Source organism: Polypterus senegalus, chromosome 2 (assembly GCF_016835505.1).
Source record: "Polypterus senegalus isolate Bchr_013 chromosome 2, ASM1683550v1, whole genome shotgun sequence".
Lineage (NCBI taxonomy): Eukaryota > Metazoa > Chordata > Cladistia > Polypteriformes > Polypteridae > Polypterus > Polypterus senegalus.
Window position 1 is genome coordinate 145571847 of NC_053155.1, and position 18564 is coordinate 145590410.

General features: G+C 40.4%; 1 protein-coding gene across 1 annotated transcript in view; it reads right to left on the minus strand.

The window, feature by feature from the left end:
- The window catches only part of LOC120523453 (putative ferric-chelate reductase 1), a 59389-nt gene that overhangs the window by 32192 nt on the left and 8633 nt on the right, over nt 1–18564 (minus strand). Inside the window, exon 3 of the mRNA XM_039744783.1 lies at nt 13161–13288. Within this exon, the coding sequence (XP_039600717.1) occupies nt 13161–13288 (128 nt within the window). The remainder of the gene's footprint in view (nt 1–13160; nt 13289–18564) is intronic.

Below are 18564 nucleotides of genomic sequence, written 5' to 3' on the forward strand. Positions count from 1 at the left end.
GGTGCGAGGGTAAAATGAATCGGGATGCGCTGATCAATGTTATATGTGTACCAGGAAATCATGCATTGACAGAAGCTCCCCTTTGCTTGTAATGCAAAGTGTGATTAAATGCATTATTTTTAACAGTTATGGAGCACATGCATCGAAGCTTCTCAGCTGTGCTTGTGCTAAGAAAGGAAATGTTTTAAAAATAACGTAACACAATTGTCAATGTAACCTTTTGTAAGTAGTGCCTGGAAGATTAAGTGTGGAGAAACTCTAGAGACAGCGTGTGTATTAACTTGTGGATTTTTCTGTGAGTATTTGGTTTTAGTCTGACGAAGTTGCTTCGAAGACGGCGTTAACTGCAGAGCTCAGCTCGGAGCTAAATGAGGTAAATGGGAGGGAGATGATGGCGTGACTCCCCACCCGCCTTATCCGTCAATCCCCACAAACACAGTCTCTCGGAATTTGCATAAGCACCCCTTCACCTACAATTTTAACTTAGTTACAAAGTGATCAAAACTCTCGTTTATATCCTGCGTCCTCTCATTAAACTTGTATCCCGCATTACCTGTGGGCATGTGAAACGCATGTAGCCTGTCTATGAACTTAATTTAAAGTTTAGGTTTACACCTTGCTTTCTTTCCGAGGTAGCAGCACTCATGAATATGGTAGTATATGTCACTCGCTCGCTTCTTATTGTTTAGCTGCCTTCTCAATTATATAATGCATGTTTTCTTAAGCGCTTTTGGAGGTCTTCCTGGTTTTCTACGTACTGCGTTGACAGTCAGTTCACGTGATTACGTGGGAGGCGTGATGATGTCACACGAAACTCCGCCCCCCACGTTTTTCCAGCTCAACTACATTACAGTTAATGGAGAAAAATACCTTCCAGTTATGACCATTACGCATAGAATTTCAAAATGAAACTTGCCCAACTTTTGTAAGTAAGCTGTAAGGAATGAGCCTGCCAAATTTCAGCCTTCTACCTACACGGAAGTTGGAGAATTAGTGATGAGTCAGTGAGTGAGTGAATGAGTGAGTGAGTGAGTGAGGGCTTTGCCTTTTATTAGTATATAGATATATATATACATATTACCCTTCCGTAAAAAGGTCTAGTTCCATTAAATATTCTCTAATTTCCGTGCTTGTCATTTCACTAGTACTAGTGAAAAGTAAACTTCGACAGAAGCCACTCAGAATCGATCGGGCTTTTGAGGTTAGGTCAAAATGCCCATACAAAAAGAATAAATATAGTGTTCAAGATGCCGGGCACATACATCATTTTCAATACATTAACTTAAAAGTATTTATATATATATAAATATATATATATATATATATATATATATATATATATATATCCATCCATTTACTAACCCGCTGAATCCAAATACAGGGTCACGGGGTCTGCTGGAGCCAATCCTAGCCAACACAGGGCACAAGGCAGGAAATAAACCCTGGGCAGGGCGCTAGCCCATCGCAGATATACAGTGCATCCAGAAAGTATTCACAGCGCATCACTTTTTCCACATTTTGTGATGTTTCAGCCTTATTCCAAAATGGATTAAATTAATTTTTACTCAGAATTCTACACACAACACCCCATAATAACAACGTGAAAAAGTTTACTTGAGATTTTTGCATATTTTTAAAAATAAAAAATTTAGAAAGCACATGTACATAAGTATTCACAGCCTTTGCTGTTGACAGTTCATGTCAGAGCACAAACCAAGCATGAAGTCAAAGGAATTGTCTGTAGACCTCGAGACAGAATTGTCTCAAGGCACAAATCTGGGGAAGGTACTAGAAAAATTCTGCTGCTTTGAAGGTCCCAATGAGCACAGTGGCCTCCATCATCCATAAGTGGAAGAAGTTCAAAACCACCAGGACTCTTCCTACAGCTGGCCGACCATCTAAACTGAGCGATTGGGGGATAAGGGCCTTAGTCAGGGAGGTGACCAAGAACCCGATAGTCACTCTGTCAGAGCTCCAGAGGTCCTCTGTGGAGACAGGAGAACCTTCAAGAAGGACAACCATCTCTGCAGCAATCCACCAATCAGGCCTGTATGGTAGAGTGGCCAGACGGAAGCCACTCCTTAGTAAAGGCACATGGCAGCCCGCCTGGAGTTTGCCAAAAGGCACCTGAAGGACTCTCAGACCATGAGAAACAAAATTTTCTGGTCTAATGAGACAAAGATTGAATCTTTGGTGTGAATGCCAGGCATCACGTTTGGAGGAAATCAGGCACCACTCATCACCAGGCCAATACCATCCCTACAGTGAAGCATGGTGGTGGCAGCATCATGTTGTGGGGATGTTTTTCAGCGGCAGCAAATTGGAGACTAGTCAGGGTAAAGGGAAAGATAACTGCAGCAATGTACAGAGACATTCTGGATGAAAACCTGCTCCAGAGCTCTTGACCTCAGACTGGGGCGACGGTTCATCATTCAGCAGGACAACGACCCTAAGCACACAGCCAAGATATCAAAGGAATGGATTCAGGACAACTCTGTAAATGTCCTTGAGTGGCCCAGCCAGAGCCCAGACTTAAATCCGATTGTACAACTCTGAAGAGATCTTAAAATGGCTGTACACCGACGCTTCCCATCCAACCTGATGGAGCTTGAGAGGTGCTGCAAAAGGAATGGGCGAAACTGGCCAAGGATAGGTGTGCCAAGCTTGTGGCATCATATTCAAAATGACTTGAGGCTGTAATTGCTACCAAAGGTGCATCAACAAAAAAGTGAGACGCTGTGAATACTTTCTGGATGCACTGTATATATATATATACACATTTTTTTAAATAAGTTTTTGTTAACTTATTTCATTGCGTTTTATTAGGAACTCATTGAGTTTACTAAATTGTGCCTGAGTCATTCCAATCAATAACTTTATATATAATCTGACTTTAAATATTCAGGAATGACTTTATATACTCAGACGCTGACTTTATATAATAAGTAATGGACTTTATATAGTCAGCAATATACTTTACATATTCCGACACCGACTTTATATATTCAAGTTTTGACTTTATACATTTGGGAATGACTTTATACATTCTGACGCTGACTTTATGTAATCAGGTTTTGACGTTATATATTCAGAAAATCATTGTATTTGCCTGTTTGGCACCCCCTAATATATATATATTTTGCATAGTTTACTGTCAAATAACTCAAAGAGTACGCGACACGTGTTTCCTCCTTATTTGGGCTCATCAGGCGTACACATTCCACTGCTCCCCTTGTGGGGATCAAACCTCGAAGTCAGAGACGAAGTCCCTTTGCGCTGCGCCACAGCGTGTGGCTCGTTTATTTGACAGCCTGTAGATCGGAGTAATTATATTCATTGCATTCGTAGTCTGAGTCTCGACCTGGTCTGGAGCCCTGTATGCAACATAGAGGTTCCCCGAGTTCCAGCAGGGCCCTGTTGGATACCATGGGGACCTCCAGGGGAAACTGCAGGAAGGCACAGAGACTTTGGTTTCACCTACAACCCGGAAGTACATCTTAGTCAAGGCGGCAGAGGGAATGACGTACTTCCAGGATAAAGAAGAAGAGTTTTAATCTGACCCAGAAGTGTTGGGAAGTCACATGGACTGAGGAAGCAGAAGCACTTCTGGGTCAAGGACTATAAGAGACTATGGGAAATCCCCAGACGTCGAGCTGAGCTGGGTGGAAGGGTGGCAACGTGTCTGGGTGTGGAGGATTGTGATTATTGATTAGTGTATTGTTATGGAATGAGTATCATGGAGAGGAGGGTGCTTTGTGCACTGTGTATTAATAAAAAAGTCATATTATTGGACTTTTATCTGCTGTCTGGCTGCTGTCTGGCAGTATAGTCAGCAGGATTCTCTGGTTCAAGTTTATAAATTGTCTGTTGACAGAGAATAGCACGCTCCATGCTATCTGAACCCACGCTCTCACAGTGGCATGGCCGACGCCAGGAGGAGCAGGATTCTCTGGCCATCTTTTTGAGCAGAGGACCGAAGGGGAAGGTGGAGGTGTTTATACCGTCCTCAGACACAAAGAAATTGTCTGTTGACAAATAACATTTTGGAAGAACTCGAGAAGTTAATCGAGCCCGTAAGTAACCTCATTATGTTGAATGCGGTGGTACAGGTAAGTGAAGCCCGTACCATACATAATAGAGGGATACAGAGTGACACGGGCCTTCTGTTAACAAGAGAGTCGGGAACCTTGACCGAGTGGACGGGGGAAGGATTGATCGAGCTGGGGCAGCTGGATAATGCTGGCTCCTGGAGTGATGCGGCTCTAAAGACGCCGCCACCGGTCATGTATAAATCGAATGGGATGCAGACAGAAAAAGGGCTCTCTTGTGCCTATAGGGAGACCCAAACTATAGACAAGCCCCAGATTAAACATGGAGGACATGCTGCAACATCAGGGCGGGCCTGAACCCACGTTCTACGGGCCGGGCCACCAAGTGGAGGCCGAGATGGGTAGCAGGAAAAGGCCCACCAATAAAACCTCCAAATAAATGGTTCTTCGCTGGGGGGAGAGTACTGTGGGATATGGCCGGCCTTTCAGCCTGGCCAATACCCCCAGGCCGTCAGGTGGAGCTCTGCATGCAATGTAGAGGTGCCCCGAGTTCCAGCAGGGCATCTCGGACAGTGGAGCTTTTCATCATAGCTCTTCTCAGTCATGAAGATATGTCTTGATTACTTCTGGGTGTATTGTTATGGAATGAGTATCATGGAGCTTTACATAATAAATAATCTATACTAATAAAAGGAGGGTGCTTTGTGCACTGTGTATTAATAAAAAGTCATATTATTGGACTTTTATCTGCTGTCTGGCGTATATAGTCTGAGGGTTCAAGAGGACGATAGCACCCTCTATCTGTCACAGTGGCGTAGTCAGCAGGATTCTCTGGCCATCTTTTTGGCAGAGGACCTGTTTATAAATTGTCTGTTGACAGAGAACCTCGAGAAGACAACGTTCGGACATGCTGCAACATCAGCTGAACCCACGTTCTCCAAGTCCGAGATGAGGTAGTAAACCAGTGTGTCTCAAAAGGCCAAATAAAGATAACCTGAAACACCTGAATACAATGCGCAGAAGAGTTAAAGAAGAATCTGACACTTCAGCAGACGTTTTAACCCATGCAAAATCACAAAGTGTCAAGTGAAGCTACTTTTATGTGAGAAGCTCTTCTCAGTCATGAAGATAAGAGTAAAGAAATTTGAAGCACGTTTATTCACTCCATTTTACTTTATTTCTAACTTGTATAATTTAGACAGGATATATATTTTATGGAGAGCAAAATATTATAAGTTATTTAAGGTTTGAGTTGATTTATTCCGAATAATATTCTGTCGACTAAATAAAAATTCCTTCTATTTAAAATTTAAATAGAACTTGAATAGAAACGATAGTTCATAATATCCAGGCAGACTTGCACGTAAGAGTGGGAGTCATCCATTTTAACAAACAGCGTATTGCACTGATACGAAATAGCCTGCCCATTTAATTATTTAGGAATGGATAAATAAATTAAGATTTTGTACAAATAATGTTTTTCATTTTTCTTCTTTCATGGATTCTGGCACCCCCAGCAACAGTTGCTCGCACCCCAAAGACTGTATATATGTGTGTATATATATACTGTATATACTATATGTGTGTGTGTGTGTGCATATGTATATATGTAGATATGTATGTATATATGTTTATATGTGTGTGTTTATATGTATATATATAGATATGTATGTATATATATGTTATTTTTAAAATATTTACTTTTCTTTTATATATATGTGTGTATGTGTATATATATATGTATTTGTGTGTGCAGGGATTCCAGACCGTCGAGCTGAGCTGGGTGGAAGGGTGGCAAGGATTGTGATTATTGATTAGTGTATTGTTATTGAATGAGTATTGTGAGGGGAGGGTGCTTTGTGCACTGTGTATTAATAAAAATTCATATTATTAGACTTTTGCCTAGTGTCTGGCGTATAGTCTGAGGGTTCAAGAGGATGATAGTGCCCTTTGTCTGTCTATATATATATATATATATATGTATATTGTGAACGTTACCTGGGCACAGACAGGCAGACATGTTGTTCATCACCACCACACGTTTATTTACAACTATATTTACAATAAAGTCAAGTGCACACATACAAACCCCACACAGTCCTGGCCACACAATGCCTTCTCTTGGGCCGCCTCCACTCTCCTCTCTTGCTTTGTCCTGCTTCAACTCCAGCCTCGAATGAAGGAGACGGCCCTTTTATTTCATCCCGGATGGGCTCCAAGTGTTTCCCGGCACTCCTCCCTGGACACGCCCCAGTGTGGCGGAAGTGCCGGCAGTTCTCCCAGAAGCTCTCCGGGTGTCCCTGCTCCTCTTCCCCTCAGCACTTCCTGGCGTGGCGGAAGTGCTGAGGTCCAGGGGCCCCAAGGCATTGGGGCGCCCCCTGGCGGTGACCACGGGTCCCTACAGGGTTGGGCTTCCAAGCCTTCTGTCCAGGGTGGGTGTAGACCCTCTTCTGGTCCCACAAGGCGTCCTGGCTGGGTCATTGTCCCTGGCATCCCTGACAATATATATACAGTGGGATGCAAAAGTTTGGGCAACCTTATTAATAGTCATTATTTTCCTGTATAAAATCATTGGTTGTTATGATAAAAAATGTCAGTTAAATATATCATATAGGAGACACACACAGTGATATTTGAGAAGTGAAATGAAGTTTATTGGATTTACAGAAAGTGTGCAATAATTGTTCAAACAAAATCAGGCAGGTGCATAAATTTGGGCACCACAAAAAAGAAATGAAATCAATATTTAGTAGATCCGCCTTTTGCAGAAATTACAGCCTCTAAACGCTTCCTGTAGGTTCCAATGAGAGTCTGGATTGTGTTTGAAGGTATTTTGGACCATTCCTCTTTACAAAACATCTCTAGTTCATTCAGGTTTGATGGCTTCCGAGCATGGACAGCTCTCTTTAACTCACACCACAGATTTTCAATTATATTCAGGTCTGGGGACTGAGATGGCCATTCCAGAACGTTGTACTTGTTCCTCTGCATGAATGCCTTAGTGGATTTTGAGCAGTGTTTCGGGTTGTTGTCTTGTTGGAAGATCCAGCCCCGGCGCAGCTTCAGCTTTGTCACTGATTCCTGGACATTGGTCTCCAGAATCTGCTGATACTGAGTGGAATCCATGCCCCTCAACTTTGACAAGATTCCCAGTCCCTGCACTGGCCACACAGCCCCACAGCATGATGGAACCACCACCATATTTTACTGTAGGTAGCAGGTGTTTTTCTTGGAATGCTGTGTTCTTTTTCCTCCATGCATAACGCCCTTGTTATGCCCAAATAACTCAATTTTAGTTTCATCAGTCCACAGCACCTTATTCCAAAATGAAGCTGGCTTGTCCAAATGTGCTTGAGCATACCTCAAGTGGCTCTGTTTGTGCTGTGGGCGGAGAAAAGGCTTCCTCTGCATCACTCTCCCATACAGCATCTCCTTGTGTAAGTCTTGAATGGTTGAACGATGCACAGTGACTCCATCTGCTGCAAGATGATGTTGTAGGTCTTTGGTGCTGGTCTGTGGGTTGACTCTGACTGTTCTCACCATTCTTCGCTTCTGTCTATCCGAAATCTTTCTTGGTCTGCCACTTCGAGCCTTAACTTGAACTGAGCCTGTGGTCTTCCATTTCCTCAATATGTTCCTAACTGTGGAAACAGACAGCTTAAATCTCTGGGACAGCTTTCTGTATCCTTCCCCTAAACCATGATGGTGAACAATCTTTGTCTTCAGGTCATTTGAGAGTTGTTTTGTGACCCCCATGTTGCTACTCTTCAGAGAAAATTAAAGGAGGAGGGAAACTTACAATTGACCCCCTTAAATACTCTTTCTCATTATAGGATTCACCTGTGTATGTAGGTCAGGGGTCACTGAGCTTATCAAGCCAATTTGAGTTCCAATAATTAGTTCTAAAAGTTTTGGAATCAATAAAATGACAACGGTGCCCAAATTTATGCACCTGCCTGATTTTGTTTGAACAATTATTGCACACTTTCTGTAAATCCAATAAACTTCATTTCACTTCTCAAATATCACTGTGTGTGTCTCCTATATGATATATTTACCTGACATTTTTTATCGTAACAACCAACGATTTATACAGGAAAATAATGACTATTAACAAGGTTGCCCAAACTTTTGCATCCCACTGTATATAGGAAAAAAGTCATGCTGGATCTCTATACTGATATGAATGAACTGGTAATGTTTGATGCAAATGAAAATTATCAACGAATAATGAATTCAAAGACACCCCAAAAATCAAAGTGAAAAAATGATGCAGCAGGCTAGAAGAAAAGATGAGGAGGGAAATATGTCAGTGGCGTACACCTGTTAAACAATTCCTGTTTTGGGGGTCATCTTATTGTTGCCCGTCTAGTGCACCTGTTGTTAATTTCATTAACACCAAGGCAGCTGAAACTGATTAACAACCCACTCTGCTACTTAACTGACCAGATCAATAGCCCAGACGTTTCATTAACTTGATGCTATACTCTAATTAAAAAGTGTTCCTTTAATTTTTGTAAGCAGTGTATATATACAGTATATGTATAAAGAAAAAGAGAATATATTTGAGCATATATATACAGTTTATATATATATATATATATATATTGTCAGGGATGCCAGGGGCCATGACCCGGCCGGGACGACATGAAGGACCGGATGTGGGTCTGCACCCACCCTGGATCACGTGGGGGTCTCCTTCCAGGTTGCTCTGGGGCCACGGGTACAGGGCATGGAAGCCCTACCCAGTAGGGGCCCGTGGTCAGGCGCCAGGAGCCTTGGGGACCTGTTACCCCAGCACGTTAGGAGTTAGGATGGCAGAGCTGCCGGGAGGACAGCCGGCACTTCCGCCACGCTGGGGCGTGGCCAGAGGAGGCATGCTGGGAACACCTGGAGCTCATCCGGGGATTGTTTAAAAGGGGCCGTCTCCATTCATTCGAGGCTGGATTCAGGAGGCGGAAGGACAAAGCTCAGGAGAGCTGTGGAGGCGACCCGAAGAGAAAGGCATTGTGGCCAGGACTGTGTTTGGGGTGTTTGTGCATGTGACTGGGGTCTGAGTGACCTTTGAACTGGGGTCTTAGTGACCAGTGAACATTTGTAAATTCTGTAAATAAATGTGTGGTGGTGTTTTAACAACATGTTAAGCCTGTCTGTGTCGGGCTGGATTCACAATATATTGGAGGACCAGAGGAGGCGTGTGCCTCCTCCATACCGAGTGGGCGTCCGTCCTGGTTATGCAGGGGGCCTCGGGTAGGGGCTTTGAAGCCCAGCCCTGTAGGGACCGTGGCCACCGCCAGGCGGCCCAAGTGCCTAATTGTCCGGGAGCCCGGCACTTACGCCACACCAGGAAGTGCCGGGGGGAAGACGACTGGGGAGACACGGACGGCTTCCGGGTGCGCAGCCGGCACTTCCGCCACACAGGGGTGTGGCCACCGTTAAGTGCGGGGAAGCAGCTGGAGCCCATCCGGCTCCCCATAAAAGGGGCCGCCTCCCTCCAGTCAGCGGTGGATGTCGGGAGGAAGCAGACAGAGCTGGAGAGAGGGCGGAGGCGGCCAGGAAGGCACAAGAGACTGTGGGCCTGGACATTGGGGATATATATATATAGAATATACTGGGGTATAGTATATACTATATATAGTATTATATATATATAGTGTATGGGTGCAAAATATGTTGTCCGTATATATATATATATTCACAATATATATATATATATTCTCTTTTTCTTTATACATATGTTCTGTGTACCTTTCACATGACAAAGTGCTTCCAATAGGACACAATTACCAGGTCTAGCTTAAAAGGAAGCCCCCAACGCTTTATCCTCATCTTGTGCCCACTTCTGTGGTAATTTCCATAGTTACTTCCAGGATCTCAATTGAGCTACAGTAGCCCCAGCTCACACTCACAAAGATCCAAATAACCCCAAAGTAGATTGTCCATACTGATTAATAGCAAGGTTTAGTGCACAGGAACCCATTGATTTACTATTTCTTTTTCTGTCTCCTAGCAGAATTGATTTGGGGGACCCTGCAAAAAAAAGCTCAACAGCAAACTGTCTTCCAGCTTACTGTTATAGCCACATGAGCAATATGTCCTATAACTCCTGTTGTTATTATGGGGCTTGGTAAGACTTCTATTAGTAGCACCCTCTGCTGTCTACATCCATCCAGTAACCCTTTACTTTCAACATACATAAATACAAACTGCTGTTTCAAAATTAGCAAGATGGCTGATTGGCACTTTTATGCTACCCTGGCCTGAGTAATTTTATGACTGATTTAATGTCTCTGTTATGAATTGTTAGCTTTTTAAATTGGTTTCTTCTTTATGGATGAGGTAAGGTGTCTCCCTGAAAACCTTATACTGGTGACAACATATTGAAAAAATATGCACAGAACAAAGGTTGTACAAGAAGGACAAATGCTAAAGGTTCAAGTCTGTTTCCTCGAGTGGTTCTTCTGTTGGAGTCCAATACATAAGTTGGCTACCTTTTTATCCAGTGCAACATTGTGATATTCTTCACATTTATGTGTTCATATTACAATGAATGACTTTTGTAATCCACTATGAATCAGTAAAAAAAGAGTATCCATGTGAGGCCCCAACAATAGTATCACCGAGAGCTTTGGATTTAGGAAAATGTACTGCAGAGGATTTCATGTTTGTTTGTGAATTTGGTGTGCTGCCAACCTAATCTCATTATTACGTGGGATGTACCTCTTTTACCTTCCCATCTCATCAGCTTATTTACTGTCCATCTGGGAAATAAATGATAATTCAAGGCTAGGGTCCTGAGAACTTCAAGGTGAAGTAGGCTGTTTTAATTAAATAGAAGGGCTGGTCAAGGGTCTAAAGATTGTTGAGGTTTTTGGATTTAAAAACATGTGTGATATTCAGGGCCAAGTCAAATCAATCCATTTATGCGTTAGTCTACATTGGCATCAAAGTGAACAGGTTGACCTGTGGAAGCACAGTTTATGTTGACTGGAAGAGGGAAGGACAGAGATGGAAGGCTTATTTTTGAGACATTTTACTTGAGTTGTGCCTATGTGAAGATGTTACATGTTTGTGATACATGCAGGTAAGAATTTCACTGTAGTCTGTACATGTGGCACTTATTAGGTACTGTAATAAGTACATAAGTTTAATATGTCACTGTGCTCTGTACAAAGAATATTTTATAAATCCACTCACATATACAGCTAACACAAGGCCAGATTTAGCACACAGGGGCTCATAATTTAGAACTGCTACGCAAGCATTAGAAGACAAGACTATTTCTGTGTGTCAGATTCAGCATGACATTGGATCTTCTTTTCCTTGTTTGAAATGGCATGATTCACTTAAGTGGGGGCCTGCACATGGAGAAAGAGTATACAGCCTTGGAACGTTGCCTGGCACACCTTTGAAGCTGGGAGATACCGTCATCCGATCCGAAAAATACTGTCAACACAGCGATGAAAATGGCTGGCTATACATCGGGCACCCACTTCGGTGATGGTCTTGTCATGGCTTCCTCGTCTATGCCGCGTAAACCGTCATTAAAGAAAGCTAAGTTATTTTTCCTATGTGATTTCTTACCACTGTATCACTAGTTTTGGGTATTGTAACATGCCGCAATTACAAAAGAACTTATTTCACACAGGAAGCTAGCGCCCCCTGCTGGATTCAGGTACATACTGTCAAAATAAGTATTCATTGTGCTGGTTTACAATAATGCTCTCCTCCATTGTTGGTGTGTTAAAGTGAAGCACACATTGGGCATAAAAAGTATGAAGGAGTTTTGAAAATGATTTACTCATTATGTCTAGCATATTTCAAGAGAAACTATCCATCCATCAACCTGCTATTTTCTAACTACAGGGTCACGGGGGTCCAATCCAATCCAAGGCACCAGCACACCACAGGGCACACACACACACACCACACAATTTAGAATTGCCAATGCACCTAACCTACATGTCTGTGGACCGTGGGAGGAAACCAGAGTACCCCCACCAGACACAGGGAGAACATGCAAACTCCACTCAGGGAGGACCCAGGAAGTGAACCCGGTTCTCCCAACTGCGAGGCAGCAGCGCTACCCACTGCACCACCCCCAAGAGAAACTATTTTGGTCAAAATTTTCTCACTCACTTTTTCCAATCCTGGGTTGTGAAGGGTAGGAGCCTATCCCCACAGAGATGGATGGAAAACAAAAACAAGGCCTCAATAGGACACTAATACAAAATGAAGCATACTCAAACAAATTTATTCTGTGTCAATTTACATGTCAATATCTGAAACCTCATAAAATTAGAGTACTGGAGAAAGCCTACAAAGGACACTGATGGAACTTGCAAACTCCTCATGGATGAGGCCGAGCCAGGTTACTGAGCCCACTACCTGTAAGACAGAAGTGCTAACCACTATACTAGTCAACCTACTAGTAACATCCAGGAAAATTGAAATAAAACTGATCGCTATCCTGATAGGAATTTTACCCCTTTAAATAAAACACAAAAATTACTATAGAAGAGGGGAATAAAACCAATTATTACTTGTTAATATCTATAAAATACACAAAAATGAGATCTCAAACCACGATTCCCTTTATGCATCACTTCACTAAACAAAATATATCTTTTAGTGACTAAATGGTGCTTGTATATCACCAACACTTTGATAGTAATCTTTTAAATAAAAATTATAAATATTTCAGTTCCTAAAAAAAATACACTTTTAGTTTACACGAAGGAGTAACACTTTTTGCTTCACTTGGGCATTTCTGTGGGATGTGTATCTTCAACATGATTACATTTTATAATAATTTTCATTAAGAAACATTAAATAATATTAAACAGATTATTCTTTTATGCACATTAAAATAGTTATATGTTATTAAATTATGATTTAAATGTTGGTAATACTTTATAAAAACATTCATTAATTATTAACCATTTATCCATTGATCTGTAGATCTTTTTGCTGTGCCTAATTTACACTACAACTGTTAAGATTTATCATTTAAAATTTTTATGAAGTGTTAGCAATTTTTATATCAACTCTAATACATCCTTTACATATACTGGTACAGTTTTACAGCTGACACTTAATGTCTGCCCCTACCTGAGACAGTCTGGCCCAGTCTGTAGGTGCCCACAGTGATGTTAACACTGTAGACAGGCGTGCTTGATGAAGCTGGAACACCATGACCTGGCTGCATGTCTCTGCACTGAGCACTCGGAGCTCCTGTACTATAAGACAAAAATCCAGGAACATAAAACAGCAAACAAATCAGACCACTGAACACCATTTTTATATGGCTATTTTTCCTCTTTTCTTCCAAAAGACAGGTCTGCTTTGGAGTGGCAGGCTCCTTTATATTGGCTCAGGTGTCACTGGCAGGTGTGATGAGCTGGCGTGAACAAATGGATTAAACCGAGAGGATACACAGGGGCATGGGGATAAATAGACATGGCACTGAGACTTGATATCCTAGACAGAGCCTCAGAGCTACCTTTGGCGATGTGCCACTTGGCAAGAAAAATCTAAAAAAAAGCAAAAACAAAGAACAAAGTGTCATTATGATCTTGATGAAAAAATAAGTTTTTCTTTAAGCACAGCAGAGGGCAAAAAAAGAAGCAAAAACTAAGAATGAATTATTGCAAAAAGAAAAAAGAAATGCTAGAGTCACATGCTTTTTTTGTATTTCACGTATAATTTTATTTTTCAAATCTTAGCAAGAGAGCAGAGATGTGGTACTAGCCCTTGGCATAGCCAATCTAGAAAAACCATTTGATCTAAATAATAAAATGTTGATGGATACATAACACACCTCCTATTCCACCAGAGGATGGGTTGACCGATTGTGCTAAATAAGGTGATAGTTGACTGTTGAAAGTTTCAGACGGGCAGCTGGCAGGGAATTTGTTTTGACAAGTAGAATCTAACATTTATAATGGCAACAAATCTTTAAGGTCTTAGCTATTATCTGGTTAATAATAAAGCATAATAAATCTTCATAAGTAGTGTAAGTCGTAGCAGAAGTAGTATACTCAATTGTACAGAGTACAATGAAATGCTTACTGAAGCATCCGGCCAACATGCATTACCTCACCTCTCTCCATTGCCATAAAATCAAAAAGAATCCATTGTGATATGTTACTTCATTTTTTTTTTCCGAAATGTTTAAGATAATCAATTATTTCTATTGTTGTGTATCAAACAGAGATCCCTTCACAAGAAGTTAACCTGTCTGTTCCAGACACTACGTGTCTTATCTGTTGCCTATCAGTTTCCATGTAATCTAAGAGTGGCCATAAATACTCTGATTTTATGCTGTCCACCAAATTTGATCCAAGAAATCTGAATGTGTGAATCTGTGCCCATGAGCTTGCTAAAGAACTATCAGTAGAAACTGAATGGTCAACTGAAGGTATACTGCACACACTGACCTAAAGGTGAAGAATAAACTCTATGAAGTTCATCACCTCATAATTATGGATGGTTTCAACCCTGAGAGCACCATACCATTGTCAAATCTATATCATAATGGTCCCTTTATAGATCCAGGAATCTTGCAGAGTCTAGATAGCAGAAATTCAGAAACAGAAAGTAAATTGTAAAGAAATGTATCATGATTATGAATTCTTTGTTTCAGTTTATTACTTTCCTCCAAGACATAGTTGTACTTAAGGTAAAACTTACAGATTGATGGCCTGAAAATCTTTTGAAAGATCTTTTTATAGCGTCAAACATCAGCCAAAGATCATTCTCCTGGGTGTGGTTCAAATTCATGACTTATGTCTCTTTTGTTCATTATACTTTTATGTATGTTGATCATGTTTGCTATTGTTCATTTTGTCTGTGTACAGTATGTAAGCTGCATTTGTTATGTTCCATGTGTTTTGTGGGTGGTCCCCCAGGAGGTGGAGCTGCTTTCCACCCTTTAAATCCACAATTCCATAATTCCTGTCGGTTCATTTTGAATGTGCTTAGGAGTGGTGAGTTCTTGTGATTTTATGGAATCAATATGCCTTGTGGTTACCATATTTTTGACATATCGCTCTATATTTCAACTCTTCTTGGGATTTCAAATTGAAACTTTTGGCTGTATGGGATTGCCTTATTGCTTTGGGCAATTGCTGTTGCTTTTGTGCTCCATGGAGCTTCATTGTTATTACATCATTTAGACCAAGAGTTCCAAAAGTGGTCGATACTGACCCCCTGGGGTTGATTTGAACTTTCTATGGGTCGAAAGTTTCAATAAAAAAATTTGGGGGTCGACAATAGCAAAAATAAACCCCCTTACTACTGCTATTTGTTTGTTACTTCAAAATATCTATGATTCCAATAGGTACCTAATTAAGAAGTAAAATAATTGAAAAAAACACTTTTTTGATAAAAACACATTACATACCAAACTTGCAAATGAAAAGGTAAAATGTGTCATTAAAAGAGTCACAAGTAAGAACAATGCATGAAAACACATGTAGCACAAACATGTCTGTGCATTGTCTTATCGAACATATCAAACAAGTGCAGACATGAAAAACCGTTGCATGTCCACACTTGGACGAGACGATGGATATTTGATATTAGCAGAATCTATCAGTCTTGTACGGTCATGCTTTCATAAAACACTAGAAATTGGTTCACTTGATGTGACATGTACTTATTTGTGATTTGAACTTTGAATATAATTATTTATTGAGAAACAGTGCTATGAAAAAGAAGATCAGAGGACACAGTTTATTTATTCGTGTTTGAACAAAAATCTTCTGTTTCAAGTAAGTACATATTTTATTGGTTTTTTTTTTATGAGAGGGGTTGTTGAAAATTGTTTGTTAATTCTTCAGTACCAAAAAAGAAATGCAGACAGTACAGCTTGGACTATTTGTACGTATTTTGAATTTACATATTTATTTCATAAATATCAAAAATTTGAAAAAAACTCTGCTCGTATTTTTTTGCTTTAATTTTCGTTAGTGCAGGTTTCGAAATTAAATGTTGCACAAGATAATGCCGTATTCCGTAGTCCTTTTATCTTTTTCAATCATTAATTACAAGTGATTAAAATGAAAAGTTTGATACCTAGTGAAATATTTAATATTGAGTACTGTACAAATGTATTAATTTGAGTAAGTAAAGTAAATGACTAGGGGGTCGACGGTTTTAAAAGTTTTTGGTAAAGGGGTCTGCGGCCGAAAAATGTTTGGGAACTCTTGATTTAGACTATGTTTCAATGGTGTCTCAGAGCTATAGACATGGCTTGATGACTCTTTGTAGATATAATTTAAAAAAAAAAAAACAATAAACAAAATGCCAGTATAGTAACACCTCTAGAAACTGCATGCAAATAATTCACTTCTGGTCAATAGATTTATATGGAGTAGGCCTGACCTGATTTAGGCCTCAGCCTTGGGAGCAAAAACAGAAATGAAATCTGGTTGAGATGCCAATCTATGGCAGGATGAGCATATGTCCAAACCCATATCCTTCTATGTAAAAGCGGTCAGGATTGTCCTTCCGTCCCGTGAGTGCTACGCAGGCGCAGAGTTTCACACACGCCCGTCCATTTTGCAATGCACGATGGGATTTGTAGTTTCGTTTTTCAGGTAAAAGATGATTTTCTACTCCAGACTGTGCGATATCTTCTTCTTCTTTCTTACTATATAAAAGCGGTCGGGATTGTCCTTCCGTACCGTGAGTGGAAAGCGTAGCAGTATTCCGCTTATCACAGACTTACTACTTACAGCTTGCGGTACGAAGCGACATGATGTGAGCAGAGTTCTGGTGCTCCCATCGTTCCCTTGCTTTTGTGTGCGATGCACTGGAAAAATAGACAAAATTATGTCTCTGGAAATAATTAATGTTGATGGAGTACAAATGCCTCACCGCATAGTAAATATCAGGGGGGTTCAAAAGGGCGACCTCAATATAGAAAAAAAGTTTAAATTTCATCACAAAAATAACAGAAACTATGAGTATTAAAGTAATACCGCTCTAATGCAATATAACCAAATTAATGAGTTTGTATAAAATATCAAATTGATCTACATATTGAATTGCCTTAAGAAGTGGTCAACTTAAAAGTCGGTCACCTTAAAAGGCGGGTCAGACTAGTACATAACTAATTGTGGGTCAGCATATACAGGTAGAATTAATGCTTTAACTGCTAAGCTACCATATCAAACAAAAGTAATCCATCCATCCATCCATTTTCTAACCCGCTGAATCCGAATACAGGGTCACGGGGGTCTGCTGGAGCCAACAAAAGTAATGAACTCTTTAAAAAATAACCCACATACCAAATATTTTCAAATATCTATTACGCATTGTGACTGAATGGCATCCCATTCTTTTCTTCAGAGACAATGATTTTGATTAAACTTTGGCAAAAATGGATGCAGAGATGGACAACGTTTCAGTGTTAGACTGAATTCATTGATTTATGATGGACTGACACACATTAAACAAGCTTTAGACTCGACAGTGTCTGTTATAGCAACTGTGATTACAATGGCCGATTTTACCCCCTGTTCATTGCAAACTACAATACAGTAAATTCACAATATCTATGACATGGCAGTTTTTATTTCTGAGAACTTAAAGAAACTATTAGACAGCAGCAATATCACTTTTCACTGTTATTAAACAGACAAAAACAAGAATGTGTACATTTAAAGATATAATAGTGATACAAACCAGGAAACCTGAGAAGAAGTGAAAGCTATTCATGCATTTGCCACAAATGAAAAAGTCGGTTAATGTAATACCCTACAACCAAGGGCACTGGACAAACAAAGCCAAACGAACAATGAGCTCTGAAATCCAGTAAGAATTCTGTCTTTAAATAGCCTGGCTTTGTACTGTTCACAATTGTCTCTGTTCGAAAATAGAAAAAGTTATAATTCAACAAAATTAAGTTCAGATCAGGCAAATGCAAAGGTATGTCTGGTAAATAATTTCAAAGAAACAGGTAAATATTCAAATGAACATGTGGATTAGGCAGCAGTCTTGATGACAAAGGGTCTGCAATGCCATCTGTGCAGAATCATCATGATTCAGGATATTTTGAAGCTCACTTCCTACAGTGAGCAGTAAGTTAATTTGAGATATCACAGGTAAATGAAAGTGAAGGTATTTTAAGCTATCTCAAATAAATTTCCCAAAGTTATTACAAGATATCTAGAAATTCATTTAAGATATTGTTATATGAGGTGAGATACTTCAAAGTAAACACAATGACTCACATCTGACATATCTTACCATGCCCACTTACATTCTGAAATTTGATTAAGAAAATTCAGCCTCTTGTTTTGAAAGCCTAGGGTACAAGGCAATCAACCCTAAATGGGATGCCAGTTCATCGCTGTGCACACATACACATATAGCAATGCTGGAGTGATTTTAGAATCATCAGTTCATCTACAGCATACATCTTTGGGGATATGGGACAAAAACTGGCGAACTCGCAGGAAAATCCACACAGACATGGGGAAAATTTGCACACTACATTCTGACAGCA